The sequence below is a fragment of the Scleropages formosus genome, chromosome 25, assembly GCF_900964775.1.
Source record: "Scleropages formosus chromosome 25, fSclFor1.1, whole genome shotgun sequence".
Classification (NCBI taxonomy): domain Eukaryota; kingdom Metazoa; phylum Chordata; class Actinopteri; order Osteoglossiformes; family Osteoglossidae; genus Scleropages; species Scleropages formosus.
The window spans coordinates 7,139,412-7,154,489 of NC_041830.1; the positions used below are offsets into that span (position 1 = coordinate 7,139,412).

Here is a 15,078-nt window from a genome sequence, read left to right on the forward strand (position 1 = left end):
GTGTGGGGATGTGGGTTTGATCCCTGCTCAGTTTGCGTGGCGTTTGCATGTTCTTCCTGTGTCTGTGTGGGTTTCCTCCAGGCGCTCTGGTTTCCTCCCACACTCCAAAGACATGCTGTTCAGGTTCCCCCATAGTGTGTGAGTGACAGAGTGTGTGTTCCACTGATGTATGGATGAGTGACCCAGTGTAAGTAGTGTATCTAGCAGTGTAAGTCACCGCGGTGAATAAGGTGTGTGGGCTGATAAACTACATAGAGTTCACTGGACATCACTTTGGAGAAAAGTGTCTGCTAAATAAATAAATGTAAATCCAAGTGGTTTTTTTATCCAGTGAGGATAACTTCTAAAAAGTAGAGTACTTATTAAATTTGCATAGGAAGAACCTGAAGGGTAAGGCAAGCCAATGCGCAGCGACCTTTTACTGAAATTAATACCAGGCCGTATAGAGTTAAGACGGAGCAAACAGACAAATTATTCATCCTAAACCAGACAACATGTAGATACGTAAGAAGTACACGTCCAAGTAAGAACAGTCATGATGAATGTCATGCTTTCGGTCTATTTGTCTTAATTCATTTGCAGAGACAGCATTACAGATATCTTGAGTTGTACCGTATGCAAAACTGAAAACGGACGATGAATACTTTAGAAATGTCTTTATATGAAGTCTGTTTAGCGTGAGCACTTAATGTCTTGTTTTCGTTATAAAGACAGAAAACTGTAATTAAATATTCAAAAATATTGACTTCCTTTTCAGAAAAAGGCAGCTTTTAAAAGTAATTAGAGAATTACCTTAAGAACAAAAGATTTGATTGTGATGCATCACACGAAATGCGACCTTCCTGCGAGAGCCAGGCTGGAGGAAAGCACTTATTCAGCAAAGTATAAATGCTTCCTTCATTAAAATGCAGTTCATAGATCTCAATTCTCAGCATGAGAAAGTGAGTAGGTGAACCGAGCAAGAAACAAGCAGGGTGTCTCTGCACTGATTTTACGCATGCTGCTTTCGTAGGCTGTTACAATTCGCAAATTAAATCTGCATTGCATTTTTGTAATGCAGGGAAGTGCAGTAAATATGAATCCTGAGTCCTGAACCCGGAAGGATGGAGGCCGGGAGCCGCGCGAGCGCTACGTGAGCGTCCCTCGTCTACCCAAGAGGGGCGATGGCATCATTCCAAGAGCTGTCCGCAGAGACAAGCCCAGAACAGCTAGTAAGCAAAATCCAACAGAGGTTCTCAGGGTCACAGAATGAACCACAAGTGACAATTTTTATTGAGAAACTCAGTCAGTTTTACATCAACCTCCCTGCCCTAAACCACAGCGGTTTAGCACGGCGCACGTTGTAACAAACCATGTGGTAAAAAAAGTGGCAGCAGGCAAAGGCAACAGTCCATACCAAGAAAACAATTTGAAGAGTTTCCCTCACGCACGCAACACAAGGGATGCTAAGTGGTCAGCGGAAGGTTCCAGAAGATGTCCCCAACGCAATCTGGGAGGAGGACACGTGTGCTTGTCTCAACCATGGTAACAAGGCAGAACAGGTACAAACAAGTCTCCTGGGGCATGCACGTCACTGTGACATCAAAGTCAGGTTTATCTCATATCGGAATAAACGAAAAACACAAAGTCTTAAGAGAGGCTCGGCCACAAGAATAACAAACCCAGACCTCAAAATATATGCTGAAACATTTAAATTCACCCAGAGAGGGGCTCTTTGCCCAGAGGGCCTCGGTTACACTCATTACGCTTCAGTTATTGTGTTGGGACTCACCGCATCTGTCCATGCGCCCATCCACCCACCCATCTGCTCTACGTCACCGATCTTCTCGATGAAAAGTTTACAACAAGTGGTGCGGAAGCTCCTCGCCAAGTATCATTACAACCGAAGGACATCGTAATTCACGGCACAAGCAAAACTGAACGTACCTGTTTCGTTGACTGCCTCTCGTATTGCATTTTATCGGGAGTAATTAACAGGTCTTCTGTGAGGGACGGACTAAACGCTGACTACTCAACGACATGGCTAAGAGCACGAGCGATGGGGGGAACTTAATTCCGGGAGCGAAAACGTTAGGAGCAACACTGAGCGGGGGCTGCTTCGGGGCACGATGCTCTTCTTCTGTTGCGTCGATCAAGCTGTACTTCAACGTGACTTCGCCCTCCCGACATGCGGGAAAGGCGGCTGAGCGCTGAGAAGATAGACGCTGTCAGCTTTCCTTAAAGGCGCCCAAAGTCAGACTAGAGCAACGGCAAGGGTGCATCAAGGCCATGTTTTCACAGTAGCTACGAACCCAGATCTGCATTTACGGTCAGTATCGCAGACCTCGCAAAGCTGTACGGAATTCCCAGATGCCGTATTGTGTTTCGAATCCATCGAGTCCACCAAGAACAGACCTCATTTTGTTTTCCCGTACCGAAAAATGAGGATTGCTCTCGCAGCATGGCGACAGGGCAGGGCTAAGTGGTTCTTCAGTGCTAAGGGGCTCTTCGCCTTACGGCAGCAGTCACGTGGACCGCAGACTGCCAGGGGAAATCGCATGTAGCCCCTTATGGTGTGAGCGTTTGTCCCAGGGCTATTCAGCAAACGTGGGGGGATTGGGAGGTTACATGAGGGCGCAGCGCTCCCGCCGCAACGCCCTCTGGAAGCGGATGGTGGCGTGGATGTGCTTGCAGCGCACACAGCCCACACTGCGCAGAGCCTCGCTGAACAGCAGCAGGATGTGCCAGTTGTACTTGGCCGAGCACTCCACGTAGCCGCACTTCCAGCTCTTGCGCACCAGGTCAGACACGTTGTGCCGCGGGATGACCCGGCCGCGCTGCAGGTCCCGCTTGTTCCCCACGATCAGGATGGGCGTCTCAGCCATGCCCAGGACCCTGTTGGCACATGAATCGCAGCGTTACAAGGGCCGGCGTACCAGAGAAGACTCTGAAAAATACCCGGTACGGTTAACTAATGGAACTAAAGGCGCTGGGCGATACCACAGTTTTACATTTTGATCCCAGGGAACATCTCCATAAATCTCCAGAAACGATGACACCTGTACATTCAAACATTTTATCAGTAACAAGACGCACTGTTAAATCACAGTAAACCCTGTGTATTTGGTGAAGACAAAGGGATTGCGCCGGAAATAGTTCAGCTTTGACCACCAAAAGAGTAACTATAAAATAATAGAAAGATGAATTCCGCCACAGGTGCCCAAGTACAGTCAGAAAAAATGTTTTCCTGAACACAAAAATCGATACCCATTTGTGCCAAAAATATATATATTTGGCACGAATGGGTATGTGTGTATATATATATATATATATATATACATACACACACACACACACACACACACACACACACACACATACAGTAAATTCCCTTCATTAATTACTCAATGAGGGTGGTGTGGTGGCGCAGTGGGTCCTGCTCTCTGGTTGGTCTGGGGTTCGAGTCCCGCTTGGGGTGCCTTGCGATGGACTGGCGTCCCATCCTCGGTGTGTCCCCTCCCCCTCCAGCCTTACGCCCTGTGTCGCTGGGTTAGGCTCTGGCTCCCCGCGACTCCGTATGGGACGAGCGGTTTCAGATGGTGTGTGTGTGTGTGTGTAATTATTCTATAATACTGTATATTACTCTATAGTACCGCAGTCATTCAGCTCTTGCATAGCAGTTACATACTGTACACCTAACAAAACAGACGTGAACATTTATGCATTAATGCAACCCTTAGTAAGTGTACTATTACATTTATTCATTTAGCAGATGTTTTTCTCCAAAGCGACATACAACTCAGAGTAAAGACAAGTGCACTTAAACACGCAAAAGAGAACAGAAAAGGCAAAAGAAATCAACGAAAACAACGCAAATGAGTTCACGCTCACCGAACAAGTGGGCAGGGTGTGGACGGTCCGAATAGGGGCTGCGATCACTGGGATCAGAACAAGTGAAACCAGCAAACAAGCGCTTATGGAGGTCGAGAACTTAATGCAGCAGGAGTCAAAGTAGATCTGTGAAGAAGACTGCGTGGGGCGCACGCAAAATCCTAATTCGGTCCTGGATAAAAGCCAAGAAACACCTCAGAAGCCAAAGCAGTGGCATTAATTGAACCTCCTCGTAAAGCTGAACTCTTGGAACCCAAATGGGCAAATCTCGAGGTACGACTACACGTGAATTAAATTAAATTAAATTAGCTGGAATAAGCAGGGGGAGGATGAAACTGCTATATGTATAGTTCAGCCCACCGATGCTCCAGTTTTATTAGCGCCGTGCATAGCATGTTGGCTGCGAGTTGAGAACACACGCTTCAGGAGCCGCCAGAGACCTGCCGTTTCCACCTGTCCCATCCTGCAGAGTGTCAGTCAACGTGTCTCTCCTCAGGAGGTTTCATGCATTTATTCGGGGCCGTGGACGGCCTTGGGTCGGAAGCCCCGACGACAGGCTGTCACAGCGGGACACTGGGACACTGCAGCCTCCTGTCAGGTGTCGGTGAATAAGGGCAGACCCATCAAACACTGCTGCATTCACATTAAGGTCCACTCGCCTCTGCCGGACATCGTTCACTTCCCGTTGGCACTCCAGTTGGAAAACGACCCATTCTTCCAAGACTTCGCCCTATAGATGTGCGCTCCCTTCCGTTCCAATCGACAATCCGCTAATATCCCCCCGACCCCACGGCTTCTTAGCCAATCCTCATTTGCTCATGTGGATCAGCTGGGTTTTTAATCTCTCGCTCAGTGATTTACTGGCGATCATAAGCCTTTAAGCCCCAGGGCCACAGTGAAACAGAGGTGGCGCCGCGACACAAAAACCGGTGGTGACCGGCATGGATTTCGCCCAACACTGTCTGCTGTCTGTGGGTAAGAGAAGATGCGGAGAAGAAGGCGAAGGCAAATGAGCCGGATGCGGCACCCGTGGATCGGCCCCTGTGGCCGTAGCAGCTGTCACAGTGCACACCCCGCGGCCGCGGGACGGGAGCTCACTGCCCGGCCTCACGCAAATGACCCAGGAAGAAGAGCACAGAACAGGCAGGCATAAACAAATGAAAGCTGTCACTCTCGCACATACTGCGAACCACAGAGGCCAGAAAGATTTAATGGTGAGTGATTAAAAACGCAAAAAAAAAAATGGTTCAGTCCATTTAGAATTACTCACGATTAAAGGCAAAATGTCATTCTGTGATGAGAGACGTGTACTGTCCTTGTGATGAACAGCAGACATAACCCCTTCATAGGGAAAACTGCTCTAAGTGGGGTTTGATAGCCTACTTAATTACTATGTACAGACGGTCCCCGACTTACGATGGTCTGACTTAGGATTTTTCGACTTTACGTTGCTGAGCTGGCGATAGACATTCAGTAGAAACCATACTTAGAAGTTTGCATTTTAATTTTTTCTCGGGCAACCGATATGCGGAGTGATATGCTCTCGTGATGCTGGGCAGCGGCAGCGATCCGCACCTCCCAGTCTGTCACGCGGTCACTATACAGATTCTCCCCCTGTATCTGTGTTGTGTTTTGTGCATCCATAATGTCACAGAAATGCCAATCTGTGTCTCCTGCTACTGATGGGAAGAAGAAGAGGAAGGCAATTAGTCTTGAGGAGAAACTGGAGGTAATTGCCCAGCAGGGAGGCGGCAAGCCTGTAATGGCCATCGCACGTATGCTAGGCTATGATGTTCTGTAGGTTAGGGGTATTAAATGCATTTTCGACTTACGATGGGTTTCATGGAACGTAACCCCATCATAAATCAGGGACCACCTGTACTAAGATCAATTCTACACTTAATCCCTCTCCCAGAGGTTACTGCATGCTTCTCTGTCGCCACGGTGACGCAATCACACTCATACAACGGACACATTTACACCAAGAATCAATTGGCGCGCCCCTGACAGACACATCTCTGGCCTCCTGCTTGGCAGCTATTGACTTGTGTTGAGATAACTCACCGTCAAAATGCCTCCCTTCCATCACCGGAGAGACACGGTAATCTCTCACGGCAATCTCACAGCACCTCATTTTCCAGCGTGCTCCACAAGATTTGATCTCTGTGCTTTTGCTCAAGACCATTCCGGCCCTGAACAGATCGTTTCTTATGTTTTTTATGTGCTAATTCAGATACGAATATACGCTGTTGATCATAATCCACGCCATGGAGGATAGAAGGGTCACTAGAGTCCCAAAACACAGCTGCTTTTGTCTCAAAGAACATATTAGTTTATTCATGTTTGATTTCTCTGAGCTTTTATCATGTATTTCAAGTCAGTTTAGATTAGCAGCCCAGTAATACTAGATGTTTTAAAAAAAAAAATAGAATTAAAATTAGTGAAGAAAATGCAGCAAACTGCTCAACTGTTATTAGAGAAACAACACAGCACAGAAATGCTGATCATATCATTGAAGAATTCTGTGTTTATTGGCAAGAACTTTATCAAAGAATAGAAGATGTTATGACGCACAACCACAACAATCACTCCTACCGGCAAGGACTGAATGGTCCGCTGATGTAAAACCGTTCTCGAGAGCGCTCCTCGCATGGAAATCAGGAGCGGGGCTCCGAGTGGGTGACTGTGGAGGGGGGGGTGGGGGTAATGGGGGGTGTCCATTGGTATGCTAAACATGTACCTGGTCTCTAGGATCTGCTGGCGCATGGTCTTGACGTACTCGAAGCTGTCAAAGCAGCAGATGTCGTAAACCAGGATGTACACGTGAGCGCTGCGAATGCCTCTACAGCACAAGTCGGTCCACTCCTGGGGAGGCGCACAGAGATGGACAGGCCAGTGGCACATAGAGGAATGAGAGAGGGAAAAGGTACAAAATTCATAAAGTTTTGGAACACAGACACATAATTACAGACGAAGATGCAGAGCCCGCTGGAGACCTTTAAACCTTTAAGACCAAATTATATCTTAGCACATCCATTATTATGATAATATCCGGGGTTCGAGTAAGTTATCATTATCGAAATGATAGCATCTCTTTCATAACGTGCGTCGAGCCGTGCCATTTCGAGTGAATGAGTGCGTCTGACTACAAAGCACCACGAATCTCCTTGCATTCCCTTAGTAATAACTACTTCTTCTAGCTTGTGGCCTTTGAAGAAACCAAGCAGCAAAACAATTACCCATTTTGCCGGCAATTAATTTGAGCTATGATGCAGAGACAGGGGTGGCCAAAAAGGAAAAAATTACCAAGTCATAATTAATAATTATGAAGAATTGACAGGCTAAATTACAGCCGGTGTGGCTCTGATTTTAAATAAGGCTATTATATTTGCCCTCCCCAGTGGCACATTGGCACACTGCTGTGCGTCTTATCATGGGAGCCTGAATTCAGATTCTCAGCTCCTCTGGGAGGATCAAATGGCTGGGGTTCTCTCCTCTTCATTGCTCACACTGACAGCTACAACCAGCACCCGTAGGCCTGCAGGTGGTTAAGGGCAAGTGCGACTCTCCTGCAAATGTGGAGGAAACCTGGAACCCAAAAAAAGAGAAGAAACGGATGGCTCGCAGCATGTGCGTCATAGGGGCTGCGTGCCTGGTCTCCTTCCTAAGTACAGGTGGTCCCCGATTTACGATGCTTTGACTTGCGATTTTTTCAACTTTACGATGGTGAGCTGGCGATAGACATTCAGTAGAAACCGTACTTGGAATTTTAAATTTTGATCTTTTCCTGGGCAAGCCATATGTGGAGTGATACTCTCTCGTGATGCTGGGCAGCGACAGCGATCCACATCTCCCAGTCTGCCACGCAGAGGTGCGTATTAGGTGTATTAAATGCAATTTCGACTTACAATATTTTCGACTTACGATGGGTTTCGGGGAATGTAGCCCCATCGTAAATCGGGGACCACCTGTACAGGTGTTGTGTATCAAAGCAGAATCCTAATAACCTGGTAAGTGGCCATGAGTAAACTGGAGGAAAAGGGGTAAAACCAAAAAATAAATAAAGTAAGGCTGTTACTCTTATCGCTCAGTGGAGGGACACCGTCCCTGTAAACAGATGATGGATGAATGACGGTTAGAGCAAACTGTCTGCACTGTGCCAGGTGATGGGTGACTGTTTTTCAGTAGGCTGACAGCAAGAGGGGATACTAATCTCTGACCCAGCTGACTGCCTCGCAGGCCAGAGGGAGGTGAGACACAGCAACAGTCCACATAAAAGAGAGGAAGAGAGAGAGAGAGAGAGAGAGAGAAGAAGAAAAGCTCATCTTCAACAGACCATCACATTGCATGCAACATACATTCCATTACAAAGAATTCAGTATAGTTTATAATAATAAATAATCAGGTTATGCACTGTACTCCAAGATTTATGAGGGGACTTGAACCAACAACCAGTAGTTTGCATAATGAGGCTGATGTATCTCAGAAACAAGACAGATTTCATCATCACACACACATCAGCTGAACTGCTTCTCCCATGTGGGGTCGCAAGATGCCAGAGCCTAACCCAGCAGCACTGGGCATAAGGCTGGAGGGGGAGGGGACACACCCAGGATGGGACATCAGTCCATCACAAGGCACCCCAAGCAGGACTCAAACCCCAGACCCCTGAGGGAGCAGGACCTGGTCAGACCTGGTCAAACCCACTGTGCCACTGCACCACTGCGCCCCGCTCAAGACGGATTTTCGTTCCCTAATTATAAGTGTGTAATTTCATTTTTAGTGGGATTTGTAACAAGCTGTGCAGACGATTGCTTGCACATGGCTGCTTGTATTTCAATTCGTCACGGTAATATTTAATTTCAGTAAACATATCAACTTGTGATATGCCTGGGGATAAAATTAGCAAAACAAAGAGAGGCATTCTGTTTTTTTTTCTTGGAAAAACAGTCAACAAAGTAATAAGAAGAAGCAAACAACTTTCACATGTCACTTGTGTGGAAGCAATTACTCCGATGCTTTAGGAAATTCCTGGACGCAGGATGGTGTACGACTACTTGTCCTAACGAAGAACACCTCAGCAGGAGCTGTGGAAGCTGTGGCCTACCGGGGAATATCACGGTAAAGGAAGTATTATTTCTGTGATATTGGCTCTGAATTGTCATAAAAACAGTGATGGTGAATACCTACTGGTTTTCTGTATTTTTCTGACGGAGACTCCAGCAAGTCATTTTTATACTTACTTTTATAAACATAACAATTGAATCTGTTAAAATATTCCACAAGTATATATATATCTGGGGGGCACAGTGGTGTGGTGCGGTGGGCTCTGTTCTCTGGCAGGCCTAGGGTTCGAGTCCTGCTTGGGGTGCCCTGTCCTGGGTGTGCCCCCCTGCTCCCCCCATGCCCTGCATTGCTGGGCTAGACTCTGGCTCACCGTGACCCTGCTTGGAACAAGTGGCTTCAGCCTGTGTATGTACATATATTATACACACACACATGTTCACAAAGGTCTTCAAGTGCTTAAATGTGTGTGCTGTCATAATTCTGCAATACATCTCATTGTTTATAAGAATATCTATTTGTCTAATTAGGAAGCGTAACTGTTCTGACACTGCATTGGATTGAAAGTAAAGAAATTAATGTTCATCTGGACTATCCACACTGCCGGTGTGAGATTTTTGTCAAAAATTATAACAAACTCCATATATGCTGTTTTTTTTTCCATGGTAAAACGGGATTTTCTCTTCGGCTACCCGAATCAATCAAAAACAGGTCAAAAAACTGAAAATAATTCAAGAACTGTTCTAAAATCGTCCTGTAACTTTCTAATTTTAGGACATTAGAGAAATATAAAACAAGAGTGAAATTTAATAGGGGACAGCTGGTAATAGTGGTTAGAGCTGTTGCCTTTAGACCCAAAGGTTGCAGGTTTGATTCCCAGCTGTAGTAGCTCTGAGCAAGGTGCCTATCCTGAAATTGCTCCAGTAACTCCAGTAATTGCTCCAATTGTAGGTAAACTAATAGTGTAAGTTGCTTCAGAGAAAAGCATCAGCTAAAGGAATAAATGTAAATTTGCCACTCACTGAAATTTATCAAGACAATAAAAAATCTGCTTGTTACTGCTACATGTAACCAATGTAATATCTATCTTTAAATATTAACTATGGGAATCAGTTATACTGGATGCCTAGAGTTGCTGGGAGCTTTTCTTAACATGCAGCAGAAATTCGATTTTTTTACAACAAACTGATGGAATTTAGGATTAGGTTTTGTACTGTTGTGACTAGACGATAAGCAAAAATATACATGTGAGCAATCTGCCTTTCTGTGATCTACAGAGACCAACACGCATCTAAAATACAGTATATAAGAAGTTCGGCTAGCATTTTTGTCAGTTACCACGCAAAGAGAGCAGTGGTGCTCAGCACAGCACATTACATTTACATAGCAAACATTCGCTTAATGCCTGCTAGGGATTTGGCCTTTCTGCAAACTGTACGTTTTCTTTATTATACTCTTTCCCACAAGACGCTCAGACTGTTTATGCAGACCGCCTACTATTGACATTACCTGCTTGTTGCTTGGTGCTCTTCTGGTAATCCTTCTCTGGGAAACACAGAATATGAGCTCTGTTACAGGCAGACGGATTGCTCTATTGCGGCCTCTTACTGCCTCTCTGTCCCATCGTGGCCATGCAGATCAAACTCAAGACACAGCGACCTGCTCATGCTGGTAATACACTACATTGGCAGCTCTCCTGCGATGACATTTTTAATAGCACAGATTAACAGAGGTTCAGAGGAGGATCATTACTGCATTAGGGCCCTGCACTCTCCTTGATCCCCCATTAGTCGGTGGAATTTGTACAACTGCGTCGCCGGCTCGAGATTTGAAATATGACCCCATTCTTCGTTTATGATATCTTCAACAAGGACCTCATTAAGTCAGCCATAGATCATACGGTTGTTCACGAGACAAATAACGGGTTTAAATTTTGCACAGCCAGAATAAAGCACCGTGGTGAGGAGCGGCGCGCGCACTGCGCTCAGGGCACACGGGCGCTGACTAAGGTGCGCAGCTCCATCTCCGAGTCTCCCGTCCACAACACGCACGGCAGCCCAAACTGCAAAAACAGCAGAACTTTAATTACGGAAGTTCTTGCAATATAGTCTCCTGGGAGAGAGTAATCCTGAGCAGTGATCCAGAATTCACAAACTGAACCCTAAAAATAGATGTCAATAACTAGAGTAATCTAGAGCCATGGCTCAGGGATGCTTGTTAATAGTGCGAAACAGAGAGTTTTCCCTGCAGCTACCTGGATCAAATTTAAGATGGGTTAAAATAATTTTTAAAACTGTTCTAAAATGTCCCAAAAACTATCCTTCACTGTAACACTGCAATTTCAGCACTACAGGGGAATATAGAATAAATGTGAGAACTTCTTCTCCGAGGAGATTTGTTGTCAATAGATAAGAAATGATAATCTCAAAAAAAAAAAAAAAGAAGAATCATAATGTCGACCTCACTTAAAGTGTCACTGTGCGAAACGCTTTGGAAGCTTGAATGAGTATCGAAACAAATCAGCGGAAAAGTGTTTAACGACAGTGTTCTTACATTAAAGGCTGATAATGTCTCTGACGATATCAAATTTAAGGTTAATGAAATGGCTCATTAAAACGTGCAACTCGCTTCCTGTTATAAGAGATTTAGAATCGAGCTGCTCCTTGTTGAACGGGCTGTTAAAACCATGAGAGTGAGAAACAGGCTCTCCCTAGTTCCCTGTAGGTGGATTCAAAGCACTGTGTGTATTAAAAAGAACAGCAAGTCGAGTTTGAGTATTTATAGCACAGCCCATCATTGCACCAAAATCATATAAAGTTAACATTTAAATCCCCTTTGGTGTGGAATGTGACCATTGTACAAAGCAAGGTGCAGAAATTCCCAGATGAGACCACAGATTCCTATATGTAGCGTCAATAATGCAGCCTGGAGTGTATAGGAATGTGTGTGTGTGTGTGTGTGTGTGTGTGTGTGTGTGTGTGCGCGGCATGACGAAAGCACACCTGCAGGCTGCTGCCGGGGAAGCTGGGAATGGCAGGGTAGTCTGTGATCTGGAGGTCATGCACGTGCCCGTTGAGCACTGCCGCAGAGAGGTGCACCCTCCGCGTGTGGCTGGGTGTGCTCGTCTCGCTGTACTCGTCGTGGAGGAAGCGGCGCACGACGGCTGTCTTGCCCACCCCCTGCGCCCCCAGCACTGCGATCTTGAAAGGCGGCGGCATGCCGGCCCTGCCTCCACCTCGCCCTCTGCCAGCCGCGCCACCCTCCCTGTTCTCGCAAACCCCAGGCCAATGCATTCAGGGTGGCATCCGGATACTGCATAGTCACAATGAAAGCGCGGGCGGTGACAGCGGGCGCGGCACAGTCCCATTCATAAGCCAACGCCCTTAGGACACCGGGGACAGGGAGAAAAGACGGCAGCCGTCCAACATGAATCTCAGCGTTTAACCTTCACTTCATAGCAACGTCTTCAGCCGAAGAGAAGGACCCCTTCTTCTGATGGTCTTCTTAAACAGTCTGCACGATGCTTCAGATCCTTACACCTGGCGAAGGTGGATGAAAACTTCCAGTTAGAGATGCAGGCAATTGTTGACAGATCAAGTTCTTCAGCAACAGCAAAATCGGATCAATACGGTCAATGCCAGGATGGAAAAGAGAAGTAACACGGACAAAAAGGCACATCGTGATGCCCAAACTACGTGAATGCTAACGAGTGGGCCCCGGTTTAGAAGACATGGAGATATGACATTAACATCTGCATGGCAATTCAGACAAATTCTGGAACGTCTGGGCACCTTTTTGCATGACTGACCTCTTACACGGTGCGAGCAATCGCACCTTCGAAAAATCCTGACCTTTTGCCCCGTTTTATGTGTGTGGATGCATCTGCAATTCCTCGATTGACTGCTTCTGTCTCTATGTGGCCTTGACCCAATCCTGCCGGTAATCAATATATAAAGGGAAAAAAAGTCACGAAGTTACTTCAAAAACATCGATTATCTCATGTCCCTCTCCTTCTTCATTCATTTCCAGGCAAATCCAGCAGCGACTGCATGCCTCTTTCACACAGGGGGCACGCGGGCCTACAATTTCACTACTCTTGGTCTGTTTCCCAGTGACCCAGAAAGGCTGAGCCTGCTGCGCCAGCCCAGTTTGTGCCAAGAAAGCTGCCGATCTTGGCTGAACCCGGTGCGGCACGAAGGACGCACGGCACGCGTTTCACGGCACCGACAAACAGATGTCGCCTCCAACAACTCCGCCGTAAAACCGTCCCTGAACTTACAGAACTACCCCTTTTCCGAAACCTTTCCTGCCCTCTGCCTTGGCAAGAGACCCACGGTCGTTTAAGGATTCCCTCATCCCTCACAAGTCGTCTTCATCGCTGACCAAAAGCTTTTTTACACAGCCAGCGCGATGAGGTCGGCAGCATAATGAATTAAAAATTAAGCCCTCTGAAGGGATGCTCGAGAGGATGATGCAGCAAGGTGCCGTCAACGTATTTTGATCTTGGCATCGGAGCGTCCTTCGCACGGTTCCTCCTCACACGTCCTGAAGGCTCCGCGGGACTGGCAAGAGGCTTCTTCTCTGACGCTGGAAACACAGAATCCGCACAATCAATACGAACGCAGAAAGAATCCCGCACATCCGAGCCAGGAATCATCGCTGGAGCGAAAGCACATTTTCCGAGAATGACGACTGCTTTATTTAGCCATCGCATCATCTGCGTGAAGACAGCAGGGTGTGCAGCAATTCCCTCAAATGGGGTCACGCCGGATTAACTGCAACGGTGGACGTGGCCGGAGGTCTCGTCTGTCTCCTTTTATTATTCAAAGCGGGGATGGATGGCGGTAGCGCCGGAGCCCAAAGCCCATCACAAAGGCTGCGGCTAAGGAATCCTCTTCAACACCGGTCTCATTTCTCCCACAGGGAAAAACTTTCATTTCTTCAGCGCAGGCTGAGGCGAAGGCTTCCACCACGGCTTTAGTGGTCAAGCGCACTTCTGGAACTTGGCCCACAATGTTGACCGTGCCCAGTCTCCACTACAGAGAGAGCTCCAAGCACAACTTCACACACACACAACCCAAACACACACACAGCATGTTCAAAACCTTAGAATCCAACAAGTTCAGGGGCGGGCGCGGGGTTTCTCACTTCCTCCAACAAATGTGGTCAAATTTCACACGTTATTATATTTACATTTACCTCAATATTCACACATGAACACGAGACGCGGGTGACGACGACCACCTACTAAACGCGTCGTTTCAGTGCAAATGTAGCCGGTATTACGTAACACGCGCTAGCATGAGGGCACGCGCCAGGACTCACCGCGAGAGGTGCGCTCGTGCGATGCTGCTCGCGGACTGGAATCCCGCTGCCGATGTTCCTCGGATCGCCTCCCGCTCGAGCCGCTCAGGTGGACGCGGGGAGGTGTAGCCCACGGAGGAGGCGTCCTCCTCATCGCACTCCTCCTCCTCCTCCTCCTCCTTCCTGCCAGGGGACGGGCGAACAGACAGACATCGTCACGCGACCGATGCGAGCCGCGAGCGCGCCGCGTCCACGCAGCCCCGCGCAGAGCGTCCCGCGCGCGACCTTCACCAGCAGCAGCAGCAGCAGCAGCAGCAGCACGCGGGAGGGAGAGCCGCTCGAGGAGGCGGCGGGAATCCTGCGCACAGCGGACCGGTCCGACAGACCGCTAGTACTGACCCGCCCGGCGACTCCTTTTCTAGACCTTCCTGTCAGTGTCACTAAGTTCGGAGCGCTGCGTCGTTCTCCTCAACTTTTCCGGTAGCCATCATCATCATCATCATCATCATCATCATCGCATCGCCCGCCCGGTCACTTAGCTAAGGCTAAGCTACTCGAGGCTTCTCTTTGCTGCTGTGCTGTGGAATAACTTGAGGACGCAAAGTGCGAAGCCCGCGAAATGCCACTGCTGGTAGTGTGTAGGGTCGTCACGTTCGTTCTGTGAGGGCTGTTGTTGGCTCGAATCCTTGTCACAACAACAAGTTGTGTACGGACGCCGGTACGTGTACCTCCCCCCCCCGGCTTGCTCAAGGTACTGACCCGGCTTTACTAAACGTGCCTCGCTGTCTTATGTAGGCGTGAGCTCATCTGACACTGTAAGTTACCTCGGAGAAATAAAAT

At 47.6% G+C, this 15,078-nt stretch overlaps 1 protein-coding gene across 6 annotated transcripts; it reads right to left on the bottom strand.

The window, feature by feature from the left end:
* Positions 1-1,164: 1,164 nt before the first annotated feature.
* On the bottom strand, positions 1,165-14,724 carry rasl10b (RAS like family 10 member B). Of its 6 annotated transcripts, none has more exons than XM_018741933.2 (5): positions 14,260-14,724; positions 12,786-12,867; positions 11,937-12,473; positions 6,611-6,735; positions 1,165-2,874 (listed from the first exon to the last, which is right to left on the bottom strand). In XM_018741933.2, the coding sequence occupies exons 3-5, from the start codon at positions 12,225-12,227 to the stop codon at positions 2,604-2,606; spliced, it is 687 nt and encodes a 228-aa protein (XP_018597449.1). In that variant the 5' UTR covers positions 12,228-12,473; positions 12,786-12,867; positions 14,260-14,724; the 3' UTR covers positions 1,165-2,603. The 6 variants fall into 6 exon arrangements, with proteins under 6 accessions (XP_018597449.1, XP_018597446.1, XP_018597445.1 ...); XM_018741930.2 differs by having other exon boundaries at positions 12,769-12,867; XM_018741929.2 differs by having other exon boundaries at positions 12,743-12,867.
* Between the last annotated feature and the right edge of the window lie 354 nt (positions 14,725-15,078).

Bases quoted from the DNA above. Each gene is read 5' to 3' on its own strand.
- rasl10b (XM_018741935.2), bottom strand. From the start codon at position 12,227: ATGCATTGGCCTGGGGTTTGCGAGAACAGGGAGGGTGGCGCGGCTGGC. The intron at 6,736-11,936 runs GTGTGCTTTCGT...GCGCCTCCCCAG, and splicing joins TCCCCGGCAGCAGCCTGCAG to GAGTGGACCGACTTGTGCTG. The intron at 2,875-6,610 runs GTACATGTTTAG...ATGTGCCAACAG, and splicing joins CAGCAGATCCTAGAGACCAG to GGTCCTGGGCATGGCTGAGA.